The 25,506-nt window shown below is 41.9% G+C and overlaps 2 protein-coding genes across 2 annotated transcripts; both read left to right on the top strand.

The window, feature by feature from the left end:
• The first annotated feature begins 521 nt into the window (after positions 1-521).
• On the top strand, positions 522-3,899 carry LOC131941451 (collagen alpha-1(V) chain-like). The gene is made up of 3 exons (XM_059300715.1): positions 522-549; positions 1,741-3,480; positions 3,571-3,899. The coding sequence occupies exons 1-3, from the start codon at positions 522-524 to the stop codon at positions 3,897-3,899; spliced, it is 2,097 nt and encodes a 698-aa protein (XP_059156698.1).
• A 3,976-nt stretch (positions 3,900-7,875) lies between these two features.
• Positions 7,876-23,774, top strand: LOC131941454 (trypsin-4). The gene is made up of 8 exons (XM_059300719.1): positions 7,876-8,084; positions 13,714-13,848; positions 14,776-14,923; positions 15,110-15,220; positions 15,673-15,875; positions 17,722-17,880; positions 18,421-18,569; positions 23,231-23,774. The coding sequence occupies exons 1-8, from the start codon at positions 8,021-8,023 to the stop codon at positions 23,417-23,419; spliced, it is 1,158 nt and encodes a 385-aa protein (XP_059156702.1). The 5' UTR covers positions 7,876-8,020; the 3' UTR covers positions 23,420-23,774.
• Positions 23,775-25,506: the final 1,732 nt, after the last annotated feature.

Raw genomic sequence — 25,506 nt, 5'->3', positions numbered from 1 at the left:
TTTTCCTTCTTTAATAAAATTTAGTTTATTACATTTAAATCATCCAACATACATTTTTCAACAAAAGTCCGTATCGCTTACCAACATACTGATCACATAGCCTCAAAAATGTTGCGGACAGAGACAGAGAGAAAGAGAAAGAGAGAAAGAGAGAGAGAGAGAGAAGTGCGTACATAGGCTTTTATATTCAGATACAGTACATTTCGATTTTAGTTGTTTTTTTTAAAAAGGCTATTCCACTTTGAAATTTTAAAACTGAAAAAAAGAAACTACATAATTTTATGATCCAAGGGGAACAAACAAGAAAATATTTCACTTCGTAGTTTAGCCGAGGTTATCTTTCTTGCATATTTTCAGTGACATTTATTATTTAATATTTAATATTTTAAAACTTTATTAATAATTAATATAGATACATAGTAATTTCCAACCAATTTTAAAATTCATAAAAAATAATGTGAATTGAAAATACTACTAAGCAAATTTACTTTGGCTAAATTACGAAGTTGAACATATTAATGATGTATTCTTTTGACTATAAATTTAAAGGTATATCACATAGTTTTTTAAATGCAAATAAGGAAAACCTATGCAAAATAAGATATGATAAAATAAATACATTTTTTTTCTTAGCCTAGTTATCACTAACGAAACGATTTCGACTGCCATCACAAATCAAAGTCGCAAGCTGAAGAAATGTGCTCACAGAGTCACAAAAACAAAATGTTATTTTATTAGTTAATTAAATGTTTGATTGAGTTTTTCAATCAAGTACATCACACACACACAAAAATGTAATTTTAATTAAAATGCTAGTATGTGTACAAAAAGCGGAATTTTAAAAAGCATTTTTCCTATACATAAATAATATACATAATAATATTTAATAAGCGAGGTAATCCAGGCTAAACTACGACGTGAACATTTTGCTTGTTTGTTTCCCTTTGACCACAAATTTTCTTTCTCTCTTCAAAGAGAGATAACCATTATAATGAGACGGCAACGCTTGATTGTTTCCCTTTGATGTTGAAAACATTAAAATGTTTTATTTAAAAAAGGATTCTACAATTTTTTTTCTAGTTTTAAAAGCTAGAATTAAAAACAAACTTTACGTTTTATATTCCTATTTTTGTTTAAACTTTTTTTTCCTATCTGAATACCCCTAGTTTATGCACACTTTGTATCTAATTTCTATATAATTTAATTTGAATTTTGAAGTAAAAATAAAAACAAATTCCCGATATGTTGATTGTTTTCATTTAAGGATTATTTTGAAATTAAACTATTTAGTTATAAGATTGCGGAATAATACTTAAGGTTTACTCTTACATAGATTCCCTACACTTACAACTAATGCAATGATTGGGTTATCGGCCATTATGGATTAAGGAATGTAATTCGTTAAATTAACTCAAGTCTAGTAATTAAGCGAAATTAATTGTTTCAATCTGTTTTCATTAAAAACTCGAATTTTGCAATCATACTTTATAAATAACTTATTTTCCGATACGGTTTTCCCGCATGGCATATTTAGAAATCGGAAAAATCGTAATTTAAATGTAACCACTTTTAGAAACATAGATTTACATTCAAGCTCTGTCTCATGTATTACACGTGTGTTCAATCGTTTAGTGGGTGCTGCCCCTGTAGATTATGGCCCTGTAGGTGATGGCGTAGTTGGTGATGGCCCTTTAGATTGTGGCCCTGTTGGTGATGGCCCTTTTTGTGATGGCCCTGTAGGTTATGGCCCTGTTGGTGATGGCCCTTTAGATTGTGGCCATTTAGATTGTGGCCCTGTAGGTTATGGCCCTGTAGGTTATGGCCCTGTTGGTGATGGCCCTTTAGATGATGGCCCAGTTGGTGATGGCCCTGTTGGTGATGGCCCTGTAGGTGATGGCCCTGTTGGTGATGGCCCTGTTGGTGATGGCCCATTAGATTGTGGCCCTGTTGGGGATGGCCCTTTTTGTTATGACCCTGTAGGTGATGGCCCTGTTGGTGATGGCCCTGTAGGTGATGGCCCTGTTGGTGATGGCCCTTTAGATGATGGCCCAGTTGGTGATGGCCCTGTTGGTGATGGCCCTGTTGGTGATGGCCCTGTAGGTGATGGCCCTGTTGGTGATGGCCCTTTAGATGATGGCCCAGTTGGTGATGGCCCTGTTGGTGATGGCCCAGTTGGTGATGGCCCATTAGATTGTGGCCCAGTTGGTGATGGCCCTGTTGGTGATGGCCCTGTTGGTGATGGCCCAGTTGGTGATGGCCCATTAGATTGTGGCCCTGTTGGTGATGGCCCAGTTGGTGATGGCCCTTTAGATTGTGGCCATTTAGATTGTGGCCCTGTAGGTTATGGCCCTGTAGGTTATGGCCCTGTTGGTGATGGCCCTTTAGATGATGGCCCAGTTGGTGATGGCCCTGTTGGTGATGGCCCTGTAGGTGATGGCCCTGTTGGTGATGGCCCTGTTGGTGATGGCCCATTAGATTGTGGCCCTGTTGGGGATGGCCCTTTTTGTTATGACCCTGTAGGTGATGGCCCTGTTGGTGATGGCCCTGTAGGTGATGGCCCTGTTGGTGATGGCCCTTTAGATGATGGCCCAGTTGGTGATGGCCCTGTTGGTGATGGCCCTGTTGGTGATGGCCCTGTAGGTGATGGCCCTGTTGGTGATGGCCCTTTAGATGATGGCCCAGTTGGTGATGGCCCTGTTGGTGATGGCCCTGTTGGTGATGGCCCAGTTGGTGATGGCCCTGTTGGTGATGGCCCTGTTGGTGATGGCCCAGTTGGTGATGGCCCATTAGATTGTGGCCCAGTTGGTGATGGCCCTGTTGGTGATGGCCCTGTTGGTGATGGCCCAGTTGGTGATGGCCCATTAGATTGTGGCCCTGTTGGTGATGGCCCAGTTGGTGATGGCCCTTTAGATGATGGCCCAGTTGGTGATGGCCCTGTTGGTGATGGCCCTGTTGGTGATGGCCCTGTTGGTGATGGCCCATTAGATTGTGGCCCTGTTGGTGATGGCCCAGTTGGTGATGGCCCTTTAGATGATGGCCCAGTTGGTGATGGCCCTGTTGGTGATGGCCCTGTTGGTGATGGCCCAGTTGGTGATGGCCCATTAGATTGTGGCCCTGTTGGTGATGGCCCAGTTGGTGATGGCCCTTTAGATGATGGCCCAGTTGGTGATGGCCCTGTTGGTGATGGCCCTGTTGGTGATGGCCCTGTTGGTGATGGCCCATTAGATTGTGGCCCTGTTGGTGATGGCCCAGTTGGTGATGGCCCTTTAGATGATGGCCCAGTTGGTGATGGCCCTGTTGGTGATGGCCCTGTTGGTGATGGCCCAGTTGGTGATGGCCCATTAGATTGTGGCCCTGTTGGTGATGGCCCAGTTGGTGATGGCCCTTTAGATGATGGCCCAGTTGGTGATGGCCCTGTTGGTGATGGCCCTGTTGGTGATGGCCCTGTTGGTGATGGCCCATTAGATTGTGGCCCTGTTGGTGATGGCCCAGTTGGTGATGGCCCTGTTGGTGATGGCCCTGTTGGTGATGGCCCTGTTGGTGATGGCCCTGTTGGTGATGGCCTTGTAGGTGATGGCCCTTTTGATGATGGCCCAGTTGGTGATGGCCCTGTAGGTGATGGCCCTGTTGGTGATGGCCCTATTGGTGATGGCCCTTTAGATGATGGCCCTGTTGGTGATGGCCCTGTTGGTGATGGCCCTGTTGGTGATGGCCTTGTAGGTGATGGCCCTTTTGATGATGGCCCAGTTGGTGATGGCCCTGTAGGTGATGGCCCTGTTGGTGATGGCCCTGTTGGTGATGGCCCTGTAGGTGATGGCCCTGTTGGTGATGGCCCTATTGGTGATGGCCCTATTATCAATGGCACATTACTAACACTAGCTCGTGCTTTCTATAAATAGCTCATCTTTTTTAAACCCGGAAGACGGATCTCCATCAATGCCAATGGGTTCTATGACGTCACGATGGCATTCCAATCTCGACACCTCATCACCACATGTACACCGACCCACATCAGCCAATATCCTGATGTATAGGATCGCCCAGCTTCTCTAGCCCCCCCCCCCCCCCCATCAATTTATCTTCAGAGTAAAGAAACGGTAGCCCTCACATCTTCTGTACTGTGACACTTCTTCCTCGTTTCCTCGTTCTGTGTTTTCTACGGGACTGAGGTGTGTGTGTGTGGGGGGGGGGGGGGTTGAGGGTGAAGAGAGAGCTTGACACAGAGTTAACCTAGCTGTGAAGAAAGACGTTTACCTTGAAAATTAGTGTTTAATAAACGAACAGATTAGAAGCTACGTGTGATGTTAACATTGACGGTGTAGCCTACATCAGGTGTGATGTTAACATTGATGGTGTACATTAGGTGTGATGTTAACATTGATGGTGTACATTAGGTGTGATGTTAACATTGATGATGTAAATCAGATGTGATGTTAACATTGATGATGTAAATCAGATGTGATGTTAACATTGATGGTGTACATTAGGTGTGATGTTAACATTGATGGTGTACATTAGGTGTGATGTTAACATTGATGATGTACATCAGGTGTGATGTTAACATTGATGATGTAAATCAGATGTGATGTTAACATTGATGATGTACATCAGGTGTGATGTTAACATTGATCGTGTACATCAGGTGTGATGTTAACATTGCTGATGTACATTAGGTGTGATGTTAACATTGATGGTGTACATCAGGTGTGATGTTAACATTGATGATGCATATCAGGTGTGATGTTAACATTGATGGTGTACATCAGGTGTGATGTTAAAATTGATGATGTACATCAGGTGTGATGTTAACATTGATGATGTACATTAGGTGTGATGTACATTGATGGTGTACATCAGGTGTGATGTTAACTTTAATGGTGTACATCAGGTGTGATGTTAACATTGATAGTGTACATCAGGGGTGATGTTAACATTGATGGTGTACATCAGGTGTGATGTTAAACTCGATGGTGTACATCAGGTGTAATGTTAACATTGATGGTGTACATTACTCAGTGTTAGAATAAGGAAGTCATTAGGTCTTTAACAAATAACACGGTGTTCACGAGCAAGTACACATGGTATGGTGTTCTAAGTTAGGTACACATTTTGTGGTGTACTAGGTTAGGTACACATTTTGTGGTGTACTTGGTCAGGTACATAATTTCCCCCGCCTAAATCACAGCTGTCTTGACGTCATATACAAATAATATGTAAACGACATAAATACAGCACCGCTATAGTTGACATGACGTAGGCATGTGGGATCCTTATGGTCTTAGGTCTTTAGGTTTGGTGTGCTGTGTACATTAGGTCTTTAGGTTTGGTGTGCTGTGTACATTAGGTCTTTAGGTTTGGTGTGCTGTGTACATTAGGTCTTTAGGTTTGGTGTGCTGTGTACATTAGGTCTTTAGGTTTGGTGTGCTGTGTACATTAGGTCTTTAGGTTTGGTGTGCTGTGTACATTAGGTCTTTAGGTTTGGTGTGCTGTGTACATTAGGTCTTTAGGTTTGGTTTGCTGTGTACATTAGGTCTTTAGGTTTGGTGTGCTGTGTACATTAGGTCTTTAGGTTTGGTGTGCTGTGTACATTAGGTCTTTAGGTTTGGTGTGCTATGTACATTAGGTCTTTAGGTTTGGTGTGGTGTGTACATTAGGTCTTTAGGTTTGGTGTGCTGTGTACATTAGGTCTTTAGGTTTGGTGTGCTATGTACATTAGGTCTTAAGGTTTGGTGTGCTGTGTACATTAGGTCTTTAGGTTTGGTGTGCTGTGTACATTAGGTCTTTAGGTTTGGTGTGCTGTGTACATTAGGTCTTTAGGTTTGGTGTGCTGTGTACATTAGGTCTTTAGGTTTGGTGTGCTGTGTACATTAGATCTTTAGGTTTGGTGTGCTGTGTACATTAGGTCTTTAGGTTTGGTGTGCTGTGTACATTAGATCTTTAGGTTTGGTGTGCTGTGTACATTAGGTCTTTAGGTTTGGTGTGCTGTGTACATTAGGTCTTTAGGTTTCGTGTGCTGTGTACATTAGATCTTTAGGTTTGGTGTGCTGTGTACATTAGGTCTTTAGGTTTGGTGTGCTGTGTACATTAGGTCTTTAGGTTTGGTGTGCTGTGTACATTAGGTCTTTAGGTTTGGTGTGCTGTGTACATTAGGTCTTTAGGTTTGGTGTGCTGTGTACATTAGGTCTTTAGGTTTGGTGTGCTGTGTACATTAGGTCTTTAGGTTTGGTGTGCTGTGTACATTAGGTCTTTAGGTTTGGTGTGCTGTGTACATTAGGTCTTTAGGTTTGGCGTGCTGTGTACATTAGATCTTTAGGTTTGGTGTGCTGTGTACATTAGGTCTTTAGGTTTGGTGTGCTGTGTACATTAGGTCTTTAGGTTTGGTGTGCTGTGTACATTAGGTCTTTAGGTTTGGTGTGCTGTGTACATTAGGTCTTAAGGTTTGGTGTGCTGTGTACATTAGGTCTTTAGGTTCGGTGTGCTGTGTACATTAGGTCTTTAGGTTTGGTGTGCTGTGTACATTAGGTCTTTAGGTTCGGTGTGCTGTGTACATTAGGTCTTTAGGTTTGGTGTGCTGTGTACATTAGGTCTTTAGGTTCGGTGTGCTGTGTACATTAGGTCTTTAGGTTCGGTGTGCTGTGTACATTAGGTCTTTAGGTTTGGTGTGCTGTGTACATTAGGTCTTTAGGTTCGGTGTGCTGTGTACATTAGGTCTTTAGGTTCGGTGTGCTGTGTACATTAGGTCTTTAGGTTCGGTGTGCTGTGTACATTAGGTCTTTAGGTTTGGTGTGCTGTGTACATTAGGTCTTTAGGTTTGGTGTGCTGTGTACATTAGGTCTTTAGGTTTGGTGTGCTGTGTACATTAGGTCTTTAGGTTTGGTGTGCTGTGTACATTAGGTCTTTAGGTTTGGTGTGCTGTGTACATTAGGTCTTTAGGTTTGGTGTGCTGTGTACATTAGGTCTTTAGGTTTGGTGTGCTGTGTACATTAGGTCTTTAGGTTTGGTGTGCTGTGTACATTAGGTCTTTAGGTTTGGTGTGCTGTGTACATTAGGTCTTTAGGTTTGGTGTGCTGTGTACATTAGGTCTTTAGGTTTGGTGTGCTGTGTACATTAGGTCTTTAGGTTTGGTGTGCTGTGTACATTAGGTCTTTAGGTTTGGTGTGCTGTGTACATTAGGTCTTTAGGTTTGGTGTGCTGTGTACATTAGGTCTTTAGGTTTGGTGTGCTGTGTACATTAGGTCTTTAGGTTTGGTGTGCTGTGTACATTAGGTCTTTAGGTTTGGTGTGCTGTGTGTGTTAGAGCTGTGTGCTGCATATCTGGTGTGTTTGTAGTTTGACTTTGTATGTTTTTTATCCTCAACATGTACGTCCATATCAACACCTGGACAGCAGGACAACACGACTGCCGTGGTCAGTTAGATCACGTGACCAGCTCTGCTACACTACTCTGCTAATATCAGCTTGACACCGACCACAGCCCACCCCCCCCCCCCGTCCTACCGTGTCGGGACTGCCTCACGTGACCTTTGTCCCCACCTTATTTAAACACCGTATTTGCTCAAGTCCTACCCGGGCCTACCCCTCCCTCTCGTGGATACCTGCCACTTTCCTGCATCCACAATTAGGGGATAAACCTATCCATTGTATCCAGGCTATCCACACGATCCAGCTGATTTGTATGGGACCCACGGACACATCCGGTTCGCGTCTATGTGGACATCGGTAGGTAGCGCCCATGTTTGATTAGGGCGAGCTAATACAGGGCTAAAAGCAAACCTTCCACCCCTTTCACGGAGAATGGAGTCGCCCGCCTTAGACTCAAAAGACGGGCAAAGAGCGTCCATTTAAATAAATAAACAAAGAATTAAGGGTGGGTAGGATGTGAGAAAACTTGCTCAAATATCCTGGTGGGGAGTTTCTCGGGAACGTTTTTTTTTCTTGTACCGTCCCCGGGTTTGAGACATTCGATACGTCGCTGGCCGTGGGTTGTGTGCTGAAGATTGTTCTGGAACAAAGTCTGGAAATGTTTCGTCTGGCTGGAGTTATCGTTCTTTGTTGTGTCGGTGGGGCGCTGTCCTGGTCATCTAGTAAGTACCGTGTATGTCACATGTCATTTATCATCTGTCATCTATCATCTGTCATCTATCATCTGTCATATGTCACGTGTCATCTGTTTTCTGTCATCTGTCATCTGTCATCTATCACCTTTCACATGTCATATGTGATATATCACATGACATATGTCACATGTCATATGTCACATGTCACATGTCATATATCACATGTCATCTGTCACATATCATATTTCTTATCATTAGTCACATGTAAAAGTAAACAAACATAATGCACATACAGAGTCAACTTTAATACATTATACGTTTATCCTCCATAAAAAGAATTTATAAGAAAAACTTTTCCTACCGTCACTCATCAACTAAATATTAATTTAAAGTTAATTATCGCCCACCATTGCGTGGATATATATTTTGCTACGTGTTTTGATTATCAAAGTGACCTCAACAGTTTAAATACAAAACAAAATTATTATTTTACATAATTCATATTACTTTGTTCCTTTTTGACAGTCTGTGTTCAATTAAAAAAATATATTTCAAACCAAATTTAGACCAAAGTGTGTCAAATAATTTATAATATTTACCTAAGGCAATGCTCCTAGTTTTAATAGTTTTTAAATTTAACAATTAAATTATCTGGAGATATTTGCTTTCTTTCAAACACTTTGTACAACAAGCAGCCTCACGCTGAAACTAGTGTCTCGTTTAGATCTGTCTAATGAGGTCTGGTTTAAGTTTTAATTAATTAGAAACCACTGGCCACACAATGCTGGCGACTAAAGTTTATTTTAGGGACAACCTGCAACCAAAATAGCTGGGGACATACAAGATCGTATCACATTTTACCTGTGAGGTTAATTTAAAATGTGAAAGAAAGGTGAGGCTATGTGGAGGACTGGCAACTGAACTGTTGACGTCTGTCACGTGGTCTGTTGACATATGTCACGTGGTTTTGACTCACGAGTCACTGCCCCGCCCACTCACCTCAAATATCTTAACATTTCCTTTAATGTACACCATGACCTGTGGATTAAGATTAAGGTTTGTAGGTGGTTGCAGAGTTTCTTCCAGGCATCTATTCTACCGCCCCCCCCCCCCGAAAATTTCGAGTGCCCCCCACCCCCCCGGAGAAAAAAGTCTGGAAGAAACACTGGGTGGTTGATGTCCTCTATCCCCCCCCCCCCCCCCCCCCCCCCCACCTGAATATCGTGTGTTAGATCTTCCTTAATCACACACTAGCTCCGTTTATCAGCCTGCGGAGGTTAGGCTAAGTAAATATAACAACTCAATGGGTGACGGGACTTTGGTGTGTGGGAATATAGGGACAGACTTCGGTGTGTGACGTCACAGCGTGTACCACACTGCAACACACGGAAATGGACCTTTATTTCAGTGGCTGCCGGTCACGTGATCCGGATAGATACTATCAGTTTCCCTGCACTGCTGATTAAGAGTTACAGTGAATAAATCAGTTCTATGCTGCTTTTTTGGGTTCACAAACGACTCAGCATTGATTCATTAGTCCCCAATGTAAAACCCATAGTTATTTCTTCCAGACCTAGAAGCTATAAGCAAAAAATTGTGTTGCTACAATTAAATTATAGAATCTAGATCTAGCTAGATCTAGATATCTAGTATAGTTAAGTATAGAATCTAGATTCTAGATCTAGATTCAACACCGTTGTCCGCTCGGAACAAATTTTATGAGTTTTTTTAATGGATTTTGTAATTCCACTAGATCTAGCTTCTAGATTATTTAGATTTAGTTTGCATTCAACTATTAAAGCATTTAGCTGCTACAAAATAGAATCTAGATCTAGATCTAAAACACCGTGTACACATATAAAAACTAGAGCACTAGAACACCAGTGGCGGAACTAGAAAAATAGGGCCACCCCGCAAAATTTTTTTGGGCCCCATATATATATATATATATATATATATATATATATATATATATATATTTATATATATATATATATATATATATATATATATATATATATATATATATATATATATATATATATATATATATATATACCAAAATACGAACATAGAATACTCAATTCGGGCTTGTTCGAAATTTGAATAATTAAAAATTCTTAGTTTTAATTTTAATTACAACATAATACAGCAACAACACATCATGTGTAAGTGCTATAAATCTGTTTTTTTTTTTTTTTGCCATTTGGCGTTTAATAGTCTTCCTTCCACACAGTTCACTCCTGTATAGCTAGGAGCTAGCTGTGTGGATATGTTGCATGAACATGATAAAATAGTTACAATACATAGCATTGCATAAAAAGAAAAAAATGTAATGTCATATTTGTCAAGTTTTACAAAACGTCTAATATATGTTATATTCAATATTCCTAGATTATTCATGTCAAGTTTTACACTAAACAAAACGTCTAATATTGTCTCTATTTAAGACATCGGGTGATGGTACGCCATGTGTGACTTCATGCCCTCTTCGGGGAGGTACACTTCGCATTCGCTACAGTGAAGGATGTATGCACTCTCGTGATAGTCCTGATACTGGGCGCCTATGTCATTGTGGACTTTTTGGTTTTTGCAGATGGTGCACCGTTTAAGCATGTATTGTGTTCTCATGGTTTCTTGTTTCCCTAATTTTTGGGAAATGTTCGGTGCAGAAGAAGCAGCTGTAAAATCTTTCCTTGCGTTTTTGTTCTTTAATTATTTTGCCTTGTTCCGTGGGGCTATTTTTACTTTTCCTTTTCGATGGCGGGGCTTGATCTGTTTCTGCGATTGGGCTTTTTGTTTCCTTGTTTTGAGATGTTGTTGGCTTCCTGGTTGAGGATTGAGCTGTGGTTGTGCTTGGGGTTGTTACTTTTCCCGATGATTTTGGTGGTGTTATTGGTTGCTGCGGTGCGGGAGTTTTGACGACTGGTGATTTCGCTCTATTTGTTGGTTTACTTGATGTTTTGGGAGGGCTGGTTGGTTCCCTGAACGGTATTTCCGCTTCCATCGGTTCTGGGGGCTGCGGTGCAGTTGTTACTGGTTCTTGTGTTGCTGGTAGTTGTACACTGGGGGTGTTTGCGCTCGTTTGTTGGTTCATCTGATTTGTGGGCGCTGTTGGCTGCTGCAGTGTAGGTGTAGCCTTAGGTGGTGCTGTTATAGTTGTCGGTGAGGATGGTTGTTGTTCCCACTCTTGATCTCTCTGGTGGCATTGACTTGTCCAATGTTGTGTGGAACCACATGATTGGCAGGCTTGTTGTCTTCCAGGTAAGGACATGAGGATGTTGATGGGTCTGTTTTTATAGTTAAACTTGATATAATGTGGTATAGTGTTCGGAGTGTCGGAGAAAATGGTGAAGCTGCGGTTATTTGTGTATGGGATATTGTTTACTATTGGTTCTTTTTTGCTTATTATTCTGAGAGCCTTTAGCAGTGCATCGTTCTCAAGTGCTGGTGGGACCCACCTAAGTGTGCCATTGATTTTGTCTTTGTGATAGATTGAAAAATGCAGTGTGTAGGGCCCATACTGTTTGCTTGTATTATCCATCGTCGCTACGTTGAAAGCGTCTGATGAGAAGAACCACGTGTCACTTCGGCCGTAATTCATCAGCAGAATCTGTTGTGGACTTATCAGTTTTCGGATAATGTGCCCTCGAAGATTTGGATGTCCATTCGTTTGAATTATGACTTGCATGGTTGTGTTTGGTGTTGGTTGGCTGGAGAACAGATCTGGGCTCTCTTCTTCGGGCATCTCGATTACTAGGGTAGTTGAATTAGTTGTAGCTAAAAAGGGTTGGGCCCTGGATTTCATTAAGCCACCCGAACCGTAGTCCGGGTGGCTCCTCCCCAAGTCTCTCGACCCAGGGGGAACATCCAAGGGCGCAACCCCTTTGTTGATGTTGATGATAGCTGCATAGGTCATTCTTTTGGGAGATGACATGATTGGCAGTTGACTATAGGTTATCGCGTGATCTTATATATATATATCTAATATATAAAGCTCAATTCTGTGTGTAACTTGTAATATGTATTTATATAAAATCTGTTTTGAAATTTTTTGTTTCAATGTTTGACATAATGTTTCTTAATTAACAAGTCGGTCAAAAGAATATGAAGCAAGAAAGCTTTGTATGTGTAATGGTTTCTCGCCTTATGTTTATTTAAAGTTTTTTTGTATTTATATAATTAGTTTTTAATACATTTCCTTTTTTACTATTTCATTCTTTATTATGTATCTAAAAAAATAATAATTAAGAGATGTAATTGCTTTTTAATTTGTTTAGTGCAAATTTATTTAAAGTTTCTTAAGAACACACGTATTTGACTATTTTAAAAAAGGGAAATAAGTCATGGAAGCGATTTGAACGGTTGCCTATCTTACACACTACAACTTTACGATACAGTGTGTGTTAGCTACTGTGGTACATCACACCTGTAGTAGATCTGTTTGTTTTTTTACAAGAAAATTATTCTTTAACTATAAAAAAAAAATTGATCATGGTCGGCTGTGGGCCCCTAAACGGCCTGGGCCCCCCCGCAATGCGGGGTCTGGCGGCACTGTAGTTCCGCCCCTGTAGAACACATATAAACCAACAGTCACATATACACGCTTGTGTCGACTTGTGCTAGACTTGAAACAATATTAGCGGAAAATGTCAAGATTAATTTAATGTGGGGAACTCCAACTCAAATGAGACGAACAGACATAGTGAATACATCAAGTCACGTGGGTGTCTAGTGAGAGCGCCAATCAGCTGGTCACGGAGCACGTGATGCCCGGAAATTGCCGGGTCGTCAGCTGATGTACTAGACCAACACGTCTCAACGTTTTCTTACTTGATGTCGTGGTGACGTAGTGGGCTAAAAATAGATCATATTTTCTCAGGGCCCTATTGCAACATTTAATCGTACATTTGCATTGGACAAATTTCACAGCTAGCGAAGGTCAATGCTGCTCTTCTCTGATGTTTTATTTTTAGAAGTCGAAGTAAAATTGTAAGCATCATGTACTCATGTATCGAAAAAAAAAATATTAGAAAATCTCAAACACGTTAAGGAAATTAATGACTAGAATAGTAGTTCTTCTGTCGGTCGTTAAGAAATAATGTTACAGACCAGTCTTCAAAAACTCGGGTGTGTGGGAATAATTTAGTCGTGAAGCTCAGGGCTTGCTGTGTATTGGAGTCCACTGACAAGTTCTTTCGGTGTTTGGTTAGGTTAATTATTTTTTCCTAAATTCTTTGTGTTCTGTTACCCCGCAACTTCGGGTGTTTCCCACCCCCTCCCCCACCTCCCAACTCAAAGTGTCCCCCTACCCCACACACAACTGTGGGTGTCCCCCTTCATCCACCAACACATATTCCCCCTACTCAAATTCAACTTGTTCTACTGTAATATTTCTGTAAGTCAAAAGCTGGTGGTCCTGTATGACGTACACAATCTTCACATGACGTCACCTATGACGTACACAACTAATGCATGACGTCACATATGACGTACACAACCTTCACATGACATCACATATGACGTACACAACTAATGCATGACGTCACATATGACGTACACAATCTTCACATGACATCACCTATGACGTACACAACTAATGCGTGACGTCACCAATGACGTACACTACTAATGCATGACGTCCTTTATTCTGCAGCTCCCTGCAGCCTGAGGCTGAGGTCAGGTGGGTGTGTCGACAAGAGGACATCCTGCCCCTACGGGACGGTGGAGGTGCCAGAGTTCAGCAACTACGTGGGCTGTTTCCGTGTGGACCAGAAGTGTTGTGGTATAGGTCAGTGGTCATCTGGGTGGGGAGTTGTCACATGATGTCACATGATGTCACATGATGTCACATGGTGTCACATGATGTCACATGTCACATGATGTCACATGATGTCGCTTGATGTCACATGATGTCACATGATGTCAAATGATGTCACATGATGTCACATGTCACATGATGTCACATGATGTCGCTTGATGTCACATGATGTCACATGATGTCAAATGATGTCACATGTCACATGATGTCACAAGATGTCACATAATATCACATGATGTCACATGATGTCACATGTCACATGATGTCACATGATATCACATGATGTCACATGGTGTCACATGATGTCACATAATGTCTCATGATGTCTCATGATGTCTCATGATGTCACTTGATGTCAAATGATGTCACATGTCACATGATGTCACAAGATGTCACATAATGTCACATGATGTCACATGATGTCACATGATATCACATGATGTCACATGATGTCAAATGATGTCACACGTCACATGATGTCACAAGATGTCACATAATGTCACATGATGTCACATGATGTCACATGTCAAATGATGTCACATAATATCACATGATGTCACATGATGTCACATGATATCACATGATGTCACATGATGTCACATGATGTCACATGTCATATAATGCCTCATGATGTCTCATGATGTCACTTGATGCCACATGATGTCACATGATGTCAAATGATGTCACATGTCACATGATGTCACAAGATGTCACATAATGTTACATGATGTCACATGATGTCACATGACGTCACTGTGTACACTAGTCACATGATGTCACTGTGTACACTAGTCACTTGATGTCAGTGTGTACTCTAGTCACATGATGTCACATGATGAAGTCTACTAGACAAAGACACCAGACAAAATGTCCTAATTTTCTGACGTCCTCAAACAGCTCCAGTGACCCCCACGCCAACCCCCACCCCTAAAGATCCACGAACAACATTACCACCAAAGTGTGGCCGGGGCAGTAGCAACTCTGATCGGATCTTGGACGGGAGTGTGACGGGTGTGTGTGACTGGCCGTTTGTTGTCTCCATCAGGTAGGTTTGTTGTCTCTATAAATGACTGTATTAATTGCGTCGTTTAAAATCAATTTACTTCCTTTTTATTATTGCGTTTATAGCCGTACACCTAAACAAATCATTTTTGATCTGGCCATTGCAGGTTTTCTTGCATCTTTTACTTTATCGTGCTAGCTCTTATGCCAGAACTTTGTCTATTCACAGGGCGAGACTCCGAGCAGCCAGTCAGCTGAACTATGCTGGTACGTCCCACTCGTGTCAAGGTGTTCTAATCGACAAACAGTGGGTACTGACTAGTCCCTTCTGTGTCTACGGGTGAGTGCTCAGTGGTTGAAATTTCGTGTGGCGAATTGATTGATTTGTCCTTGGTAGTCAACATTCATGTTTTAGTTTGTCCTTGGTAGTCAACATTTATGTTTTAGTTTGTCCTTGGTAGTCAACATTCATGTTTTAGTAGTGGTGTCAATGACCTTGTTGCTCTAAGTTAAGGTAACAGGTCTAGTGTACAAACGTTGAGGTCATTAGTCTATTGAACAGACGTAGATGTTATTGGTCTAGTGGAGGTGTAAGACAAAGTTCTATTACCTGAACGCCCTGTCTGGCACCATTCAATATTCCATTTGTTAACTGTCTCACCTGTCTCTCACATGTCTCACCTGCGTCACCTGTCTCAAATGTCTATCACCTGTCTCTGTCTCGAATGTTTCTCACCTGTCTATCTGTCTCACCTGTCTTCTGTCACACCTGTCTCACCTGTCTCACCACAGAGCTGGATCCTCTGCTGCCGAAGCCCGGGATCGAATCCTGGTGGTGGCTGGCGAGTACAACGTGTCTAGACTGGACATCAACCCGACCACAGGCCAACAGCAGGAGCAGATCATAAACGTAGACAGTGTCTACATTCACCCTAATTATGCATATGCTAATCAGGCGGAGGCCATTCCATTTGACGACTCGGTCAAACTCAACAGTAAGACTCGATTACTTTAATGCGTTACACTTGGTTGTAGGACTCGATTACTAGTGGAAGGGGGGGGGGGAAGTAATAAGTCCACCGCCACAACCCCCCCCCCCTTCTCGAACGAAATTTGAATGTATATAGAAAATATATACTTTTACCTGTGTCCGCCCCCTAGTAAAATTTAGTCCACCCCCCCCCCTCCCAGAAAATATCAAGTGCCCACCTCCCCCCCCCCCCCCCGAGAAAAATGTCCGGAAGAAACACTGGTGCATTGCACTGCAGACTCAGAGCAGTGCTCAAACTGTAATTTTTTGAATGATTGAACCTCGGTGTCTACAGGCTGTAACCTGTTGTGCAACGGTTATATCAAGTTAGGATTAGAGTAAGTTGGGATTAGATCAATTTAGGATTAGATCAAGTTAGGATTAGATCAAGTTGTTTACACTTCTCTGTTGCCAACCAGTTCCTGACCTCTTTTGTTTCTATCCCCAGGTAACGGTGTTGCCCTGATTAAATTATCCCAATGTTTCTATCCCCAGGTAACGGTGTTGCCCTGATTAAATTATCCCAATGTTTCTATCCCCAGGTAACGGTGTTGCCCTGATTAAATTATCCCAATGTTTCTATCCCCAGGTAACGGTGTTGCCCTGATTAAATTATCCCAATGTTTCTATCCCCAGGTAACGGTGTTGCCCTGATTAAATTATCCCAATGTTTCTATCCCCAGGTAACGGTGTTGCCCTGATTAAATTATCCCAGTTCTTCTATCCCCAGGTAACGGTGTTGCCCTGATTAAATTATCCCAGTGTTTCTATCCCCAGGTAACGGTGTTGCCCTGATTAAATTATCCCAATGTTTCTATCCCCAAGTAACGGTGTTGCCCTGATTAAATTATCCCAATGTTTCTATCCCCAGGTAACGGTGTTGCCCTGATTAAATTATCCCAATGTTTCTATCCCAAGGTAACGGTGTTGCCCTGATTAAATTATCCCAGTGTTTCTATCCCCAGGTAACGGTGTTGCCCTGATTAAATTATCCCAGTGTTTCTATCCCCAGGTAACGGTGTTGCCCTGATTAAATTATCCCAATGTTTCTATCCCAAGGTAACGGTGTTGCCCTGATTAAATTATCCCAGTGTTTCTATCCCCAGGTAACGGTGTTGCCCTGATTAAATTATCCCAATGTTTCTATCCCCAGGTAACGGTGTTGCCCTGATTAAATTATCCCAATGTTTCTATCCCCAGGTAACGGTGTTGCCCTGATTAAATTATCCCAATGTTTCTATCCCCAGGTAACGGTGTTGCCCTGATTAAATTATCCCAGTTCTTCTATCCCCAGGTAACGGTGTTGCCCTGATTAAATTATCCCAGTGTTTCTATCCCCAGGTAACGGTGTTGCCCTGATTAAATTATCCCAATGTTTCTATCCCCAAGTAACGGTGTTGCCCTGATTAAATTATCCCAATGTTTCTATCCCCAGGTAACGGTGTTGCCCTGATTAAATTATCCCAATGTTTCTATCCCAAGGTAACGGTGTTGCCCTGATTAAATTATCCCAGTGTTTCTATCCCCAGGTAACGGTGTTGCCCTGATTAAATTATCCCAGTGTTTCTATCCCCAGGTAACGGTGTTGCCCTGATTAAATTATCCCAATGTTTCTATCCCAAGGTAACGGTGTTGCCCTGATTAAATTATCCCAATGTTTCTATCCCCAGGTAACGGTGTTGCCCTAATTAAATTATCCCAATGTTTCTATCCCCAGGTAACGGTGTTGCCCTGATTAAATTATCCCAATGTTTCTATCCTCGGGCACCGGTGTTGCCCTAATTAAATTATCCCAATGTTTCTATCCTCAGGCAACGGTGTTGCCCTGATTAAATTATCCCAGCCAATCACAGGCTCCTGTTCTGGCGTCATCTGCCTGCCCACGCCAGAAGAAGCAGCCAATAGCTGTGCTGGATACGATGAGTGCGTCATCACGGGGTGGGGCTTCTCCACTGAGAGCTTTGACGAGAGTAAGTTCTAGGTGGCTGTCACGTGACTAAGTTCTAGGTGGCTGTCACGTGACTAAGTTCTATGTAGCTCTCACGTGATTAAGTTCTAGGTGTTGATCATGTCTTGTGACGTGTGTACTGTATCTAGAGTCCTAAACCCTCCCTCCCCTCATCTTAAACCCTCCCTCCCCCTCACCTGTCCCCACGGACAAGCCCTCCCCCCCTCACCTGTCCCCACGGACAAGCCCTCCCCCCCCCTCACCTGTCCCCACGGACAAGCCCTCCCCCCCCTCACCTGTCCCCACGGACAAGCCCCCCCCCCCCCCTCACCTGTCCCCACGGACAAGCCCTCCCCCCCTCACCTGTCCCCACGGACAAGCCCCCCCCCCCACCTGTCCCCACGGACAAGCCCCCCCCCCCACCTGTCCCCACGGACAAGCCCCCCCCCCCACCTGTCCCCACGGACAAGCCCCCCCCCCCCACCTGTCCCCACGGACAAGCCCCCCCCCCTCACCTGTCCCCACGGATACCTTGACTGATCACGTGTTCTAATGTCGGCAGACTTGTCAGGTGAGTTGCTGTACGGCAAAGTTCGTCTGTCATCTGAGGAAGCCTGCAACTTTTTGACAGACCGTCTCGGCCTGAAGGACGCCAGACCGACAGGCTCCATCTGTCAGAGTCCAGCAAACATTTTGACAGACAGTTGTTTGGTGAGTACACATTGCGTACAGGCAGGGAGTGAGTGCCGTATATGTTAGACCATTGGTGCGAAAGTTACAACAAGCAGTTCACATTTTTGTCATAGGCATCAGCAAACAGAAATATTATAGTGTGAGGGTGGGGATTTTTAAGAAGGCGGAACGAATGAATCCAATAACACACGGTTCAAGTTCAACTATGATTGTTCTTTATTAAAATTATAATCAGTTCTATCTAACCAGCCTATTCTACACTCTCTACTGTTAACTACTACTACTAACTGTTCACTATACTACTAACTACACACTCCCGTGACCACTCCTAACACTATCTAACTGTTCTCTAGCTCTGCAAATTACAACCGTCTCTAACCGCTTTCTAACACCTTCTCTACTCTTCGCTAGCTACCTATCAACTGCTGGCCTATCTCTCTACTGACCCACGCCTCAGTGGTCAGCTGACCGTCCCACGTGACCGGTCAGTCCTGTACGCCCATTGGTCTCTCTAACCAACCAACTAGGCCTATAGTCTGTTTCTGCTAACCTATATCTGCTAAACATGTCTGACGTAATCTTGCGTCATCACATATCTCCCTCCCTTTCTGTAGCTGACAAATTATATTTTTCAGCGTCTGCTACTAATCTTATACATCAACAACTATCTATCTTACTACTCTATTCTATCCCTAACATCAATCATGTAAATCAAATACAAAATGGGACAGCACAGTTTACAAAAACATAAAATCTTGTGTCTGTGTTCCTGAAAGAAAATGTCATTGTTCTAGTTCTTGTGTAGGTATCCTGACGTCTGTGGTGTCTCTGCTTGATAATGTATGTCTATGTTATGGTATGTGTGAATTCAATCATGTGTAACTCAGTTCTGGCTAGGTTGTCGTGTACTGGCCTTGAGCTAATCTTAGTAGAATGTGTAACTGGTTGAACAGGCTCTGCGAGCAGTGTAAGTGTATGTGTAAGTGTTATGTAATTGCTGGCGTTCCTCTGTGGTGGGTGGGTTGTGGCGAGTTTTGATGTAAATTCCCGTGAGGCGGGTGTAGGCGTAACTTCGTTGGTCAATGTGATGACGCAACAATCTCAACGCTGGTTGAGACGTCCACGTAGAGTGGTTATACGATGAACTGGAGCTGTCTGATGCGGTGGCGAACAATGACGTAACGTTCCGACGCTGGGAACTTGGACGATGGGTCTTCTACCCTTTGTATGTGCCGACGTAGGTGTACGTAGCTGGCGGTCTGTTATTCAACCTCAGTGCGGGGGCGAAGCGGTGGCGATGCGTCCGCTGTCTTGACCAGGGCAATTCTCTGTTCAGCAGGCTGTTTGCTGTCCAGGTAATTCAACGTAATCAGGGCTTCAGGTGGCGGCATTCTTTGAAGTGTCTGCTTCATCTCGTCTCATTCTGAATAAGCGTAGTGGGTCTGAAATTGTATTACGAGATTATGAGCAATGGTTTTACGTGACCATCTTAGTGCCCGCGCAGACAAGTATTCAGACAGAGGTACCTTCCATTAAAAAAAACCTCAATCCCAAATTTAAACGTGCTGAACATTTGTCTGGCGGTACATACAGCATACAAAAATAACATTACAAAAATAACCAAAAAAAAAATCAGTACACTCTAATCTAACAACAATCTGTAAAGCCTAATAAACTCAATAGACGTAAACACTACTAGAGCTTAGAAATAGCTTCACAAAAAGAATAGACATGTAAGTGTATATCAATAATATAGTGCCGTTTCAAATCAACATTTGAATGCGTAATCAAATAGTGGAGCAGCTCTCACTATCTGACTTCTGACAAAAAACTGGCTGGCTTGACTTAATGACTGACTTCACTTTTGACTTCAGTAACTTGACTTATTTCACTTTAACTGACTTCAGTAAATTGACTGACTTCAAATTAACGACTGATTCCACTTTGACGACTTCAATTACTTCAACTTGACGACTAACGTCACTTTGAAGACTAACTTGACCTCGACGACTTCACTTCAATTCAACTTAAAAGACTTCACTGACCGACTTAAACTTCGACAACTTAAACGTCTTCACTTTGACTTCAAAGACTTTTCCTTGACTTCAACTACTTCAATATGACTTCAAAGACTTCACTTTGACTTCAACGACTTCAATATGACTATAAAATAATTCACTTTGACTTCAACAACTTCAATATGACTTCAAGACTTCACTTTGACTTCAACAACTTCAATATGACTTCAACGACTTCAATATGACTTCAACGATTTCAACGACATCACTTTGATTTCAAAGACTTCACTATAACTTTGACGATTTCACTTCTTCACTATGACCTCGACGACTTTAATATAACTTCAAAGACTTTTCTTTGACTGCAACATGACTTCAACTACGTCACTATGACCTCAACTACGACTTCATCAACTTATTGACTGACTTAACTGACTTCAAATGACTTCTTTGACTTCAGTTCTGACTTATACTTCACTGACTTCAATAACACAATTGACATCAGATTTGTCTACTCTGACTTCTGACTGTACGACTTCACGTCGATTTCCTCGACTACTTAGATCAACACAAAAACTCGACTTGACTTCACTTTTGTCCGTTGTTCAAAATCATTTATGGGGACGGTCGGGGTCACATTTTTGGTCATGGGGTTGGTGTTCTTGGGCAGTTGCGTGTTATCTATGTGCTGTACTTTCCGTTTCACTAATTCTAACGCTAACTCTGCTTTTGTTCTTGACATGTTTTACTATCTTGACTATCTTGTTTTCTAGCTTATTCTCTACAAATGTTTCAAATTCTTCTCCTGTTTTGTCTAATGGTATGCCCTGTTTATAGCATTGAAACTCTGCCTCCATGGTTGTGTATGTGTGTTTGTGTTGAGGAAAGTAAACAAAAGTAATGCAACAGGGCGTAACATAAGAATGTGTAAGGCAGAAAAACCGCTAGCACAAACTATCCAGCACGGCTCTAAACCCAAACGTTTAAAAAAATTTTTGGAAGGTACTTATCTTTTTGAACATGGTGACAGTTCCCTTGTGTCGTTAATCCAAACTCGTTCCGGTTGAAGAAACCCGCTGTTGTGTTGAGTTAAGGAAAGCAATACACAAGTCGTACTCCGTCATGAGTAAACCGATATACTGTCTTTCCTGTCCTCGACCCGCGCTCCACCAGTTGCGAGGGTGGGGATTTTTAAGAAGCGGTAACGAATGAATGCAATAACACACAGTTCAAGTTCAACTATAATTGTTCTTTATTAAAATGATATATATGTTCAAGTTTCTACCTAACTGATCTACACTGTACTATTTACTTCTACTACTGACTGTTCATACCACATGCTACCTACTACTACGCACTCCCATGACCAATCCTAACACTAACTGTTCTCTACATTCTACAACCTAACACCTTCTACCTCGCTAGCTAATCATGATCTCCTAACTATCTACATTCTCGGCCGTCTCTGCCGCTACCTAACAACTCCTGGCCTATCGCTCTACTGCCCCACTTCTCAGTGGTCAGCTGACCGTCCCACGTGACCGGTCAGCCCTGTGCGCCCATTGGCCTCTCTACCCAACCAACTAGGCCTATAGTCTGTTTCTGCTAACCTATATCTGCTAAACATGTCTGACGTAATCTTGCGTCATCACATATAGATCTAGTAACAATTTTACTTAATAGAAAGTCCAATTCCTCGTTGTCAATTCAAGGTTTACGGTATTTAAAACAAGGTTTACGGTATTTAAAACTAGGTTTACAGTAATTAAAACTAGGTTTACGGTATTTAAAACAAGGTTTACGGTATTTAAAACTAGGTTTACAGTAATTAAAACAAGGTTTACGGTATTTAAAATTAGGTTTACAGTAATTAAAACTAGGTTTACAGTAATTAAAACAAGGTTTACGGTATTTAAAACAAGGTTTATGATATTTAAAACAAGGTTTATGATATTTAAAACAAGGTTTACAGTATTTAACATGATAATGATTAGAAGCAGGTCCGATGACTATTTGACTTTGATCAAGGTCTACGGCCGGAAAATAAAATTAATGAACAGGTTCAATGTCTACCTGCCCATTCAATGTATGCAGATTACGGCCTAAAAAGTTATAAGTTCCAAATCATTTGCGTACTCTTTCAGAAAGTGTTTAAAAAAATTAAATAGCAAATGAAGTGTAGTGAGTTCATTAGAATTTAGATTGTCTATGCTACTATCATTTGTTTAATTGCACTCAATCATTCCATTGTTTGATTGGGGTTGTTTTTTACAAGACGCATAAAAGTGAAGAGATCTCAGTATTGCCCTGAACATTTCCCCGTGTACACGTGTATGTACACTGTACACCTGTGTGTACAATATACACCTGTATGTACTTTGTACACCTCTAACAACCAACATCTCTCTGTGTACCCCTGTATGTACTTTGTACACCTCTAACAACCAACATCTCTCTGTGTACACCTGTATGTACTTTGTACACCTCTAACAACCAACATCTCTCTGTGTACACCTGTATGTACTTTGTACCCCTCTAACTACCAACATCTCTCTGTGTACACCTGTATGTACTTTGTACCCCTCTAACTACCAACATCTCTCTGTGTACCCCTGTATGTACACTGTACACCTCTAATTACAAATATCTCTCCCTCCCCAGGGCGACGAGGGCGGGGCCGTGATGTGCTCTAACGGCAACAACTGGGTGGTACGCGGCATCCTGCCCTTCAACATGTGCTCCAACGGCCGCTACAACCTCTACGTCACAGAGGTGGCGCCCTACCTGACCTGGATCCAGAACACCATGGACGCCAACGGGGGTGACGGCTCCCAGACGATGGTAGGATAGACAGCGGCTGTTGCTGTTTTACTACATCGGCCACATGATGACTGAACTAGCTTTAACTTTCTGGGGGTTGGGGGGGGGGGGTTGGGCTGAGGGTGTGGCCCGATCACATGATCATTTAAATAATTTATACACGGTGATATATTCTGTGGGAGGAAAATTGTCTTTAATTTAAAAAAAAATTTCTTGTCTGTGTTACACTGTTACACGATGTTCTGATCTGAATCAAGAAGTTCTAACTGGCGTCAGCAAAAGGCCCTGATTACTCAGCCATACCTGTCTACTCTGTCAACTACATTTCAACTCAACTTTGATCCAAATATATTTTTGTTTGTATTTTTATATTAAATTTCTGTTACCTCTAATTTTGTGTTATTTTCTGTTGTACTAAGACGTGTAGATTTGATCAATGAACTAACGTGGTCGACATGTACTGAAGCCTTGAGGCCTACTACAAGCTGCTATGTTAACTTGTCAACGTTGTTTCACTCCAGACCTATATTGTCTCAGGTTCCAGTACACCGCCTAAGTATTAGAGATAGTCCTATGTTAAAACTACACGACAGTGAAACTTTTTACCTCTCGACTATTGCTTACTGTTTGTTGAAGTTTTAAAATGGCTCAAATTCTGTCACATTTTCACATTTGTTCTCGGCTTTTGACCTGATTAAAAATGTCACCTGCCGTTTGACACTAGGGGTGTCGTGTTGGCTGGCTAATTAACCTTTACACCAAAAGGTCAGGTAGAGAGTTTAAGTGAGAGCTTAGCAAGCAAGGCATTTGTGTAGGTATGTAAGGGGAAAATCAGTAGCTCACTCGCTATGTACGGCTGATAACTCGTCAAATTTGGTTTTAAAAGTCACTACAAACGTTTATAACTACTATGTTATACACACATATAGCCTATATATATATATATATATATATATATATATATATATATATATATATATATATACATATATATATGTCTGTGTGTGTGTGTGTAAATCGCTCAGACGTATCGCATGATGAAATAGCCCAGACACCAACAAGAGACGTCACCAAGATTGGGGTCGTGTCAATGTCTACCAACATTGTCTACCAACAATGTCTACCAACAATGTCTACCAACAATGTCTACCAACATCTTGATCTACGACTTGATTCATTAGCTGGCTCGGTGACAGCTGAACCTTGCCGAGGAAAGATGCCATAGATAAATTCATCACACTGCGCTGTCGTCGTTACAATACGTACAGCTGATGACATAACATTTTAACATTTAACATATAACATTTGAAAGACACCTGCAGAAGACATGTTGGTAACACCACTAAAACATAAAATAAGTCAATAACGCCATCAGACAGCATACATGTTGCCACACCAATACAACTCCTGATGTCACCACTACATCACATATTGTTGGTGTCAACACTACACCACATACTATTGGTGTCACCACTACATCACATACTATTGGTGTCACCACTACACCACACACTGTTGGTGTCACCACTACACCACATACTATTGGTGTCACCACTACATCACATACTATTGGTGTCACCACTACACCACACACTGTTGGTGTCACCACTACACCACCTACTGTTGGTGTCACCACTACACCACCTACTGTTGGTGTCACCATACACTGCAGGTAACTAAGCCAAGAAAAGATGGGTCACATAATGACCAGGATTGACGTAAAATTGCCCGTGGGTCAACAAGTCAGGCCACCCCGGGACTATTGTTTCATGACGTCACACGAACCTGGCAGGTGTTCACCTGTGTTTAAACACCTGTCACCTGATCACCAGTAACACAACTCTACACTCACATCCTGATCATTTCGTCCATGTAACCGAAGATTTGCGCATCGATCTTTCTCATCTAATAGCTTGTGATGTGTTAAAAAGTTTTTCTGTAAAAAAATGATTTTAATGTGCATGTAGTATATGCAGTGAAAAAACAATAATTTTAAGATCTTTTAATGTACAGTATCTGCAGTTTACTTATAAGATCAAGAGAGAATATTCTTAAACTTAATTTAATAAGCAAATATAAAATACATTTATTGGCTTTGATAAACATAGATTGACTTG

The sequence above is a fragment of the Physella acuta genome, unplaced genomic scaffold (genome assembly GCF_028476545.2).
Source record: "Physella acuta isolate Inbredline_101_S28 unplaced genomic scaffold, ASM2847654v3 ptg000362l, whole genome shotgun sequence".
Classification (NCBI taxonomy): Eukaryota; Metazoa; Mollusca; class Gastropoda; family Physidae; genus Physella; species Physella acuta.
The sequence above is the reverse complement of the archived record's forward strand: the minus strand, read 5'-3'. Positions and strand labels throughout refer to the sequence as shown.

Bases quoted from the DNA above. Each gene is read 5' to 3' on its own strand.
- LOC131941454 (XM_059300719.1), top strand. From the start codon at position 8,021: ATGTTTCGTCTGGCTGGAGTTATCGTTCTTTGTTGTGTCGGTGGGGCG. The intron at 13,849-14,775 runs GTCAGTGGTCAT...GTCCTCAAACAG, and splicing joins CCAGAAGTGTTGTGGTATAG to CTCCAGTGACCCCCACGCCA. The intron at 18,570-23,230 runs GTGAGTACACAT...CTCCCTCCCCAG, and splicing joins TTTTGACAGACAGTTGTTTG to GGCGACGAGGGCGGGGCCGT.
- LOC131941451 (XM_059300715.1), top strand. From the start codon at position 522: ATGTATTCTTTTGACTATAAATTTAAAG. The intron at 550-1,740 runs GTATATCACATA...ATGGCCCTGTAG, and splicing joins TTTTGACTATAAATTTAAAG to GTTATGGCCCTGTTGGTGAT. The intron at 3,481-3,570 runs GTGATGGCCCAG...ATGGCCTTGTAG, and splicing joins ATTAGATTGTGGCCCTGTTG to GTGATGGCCCTTTTGATGAT.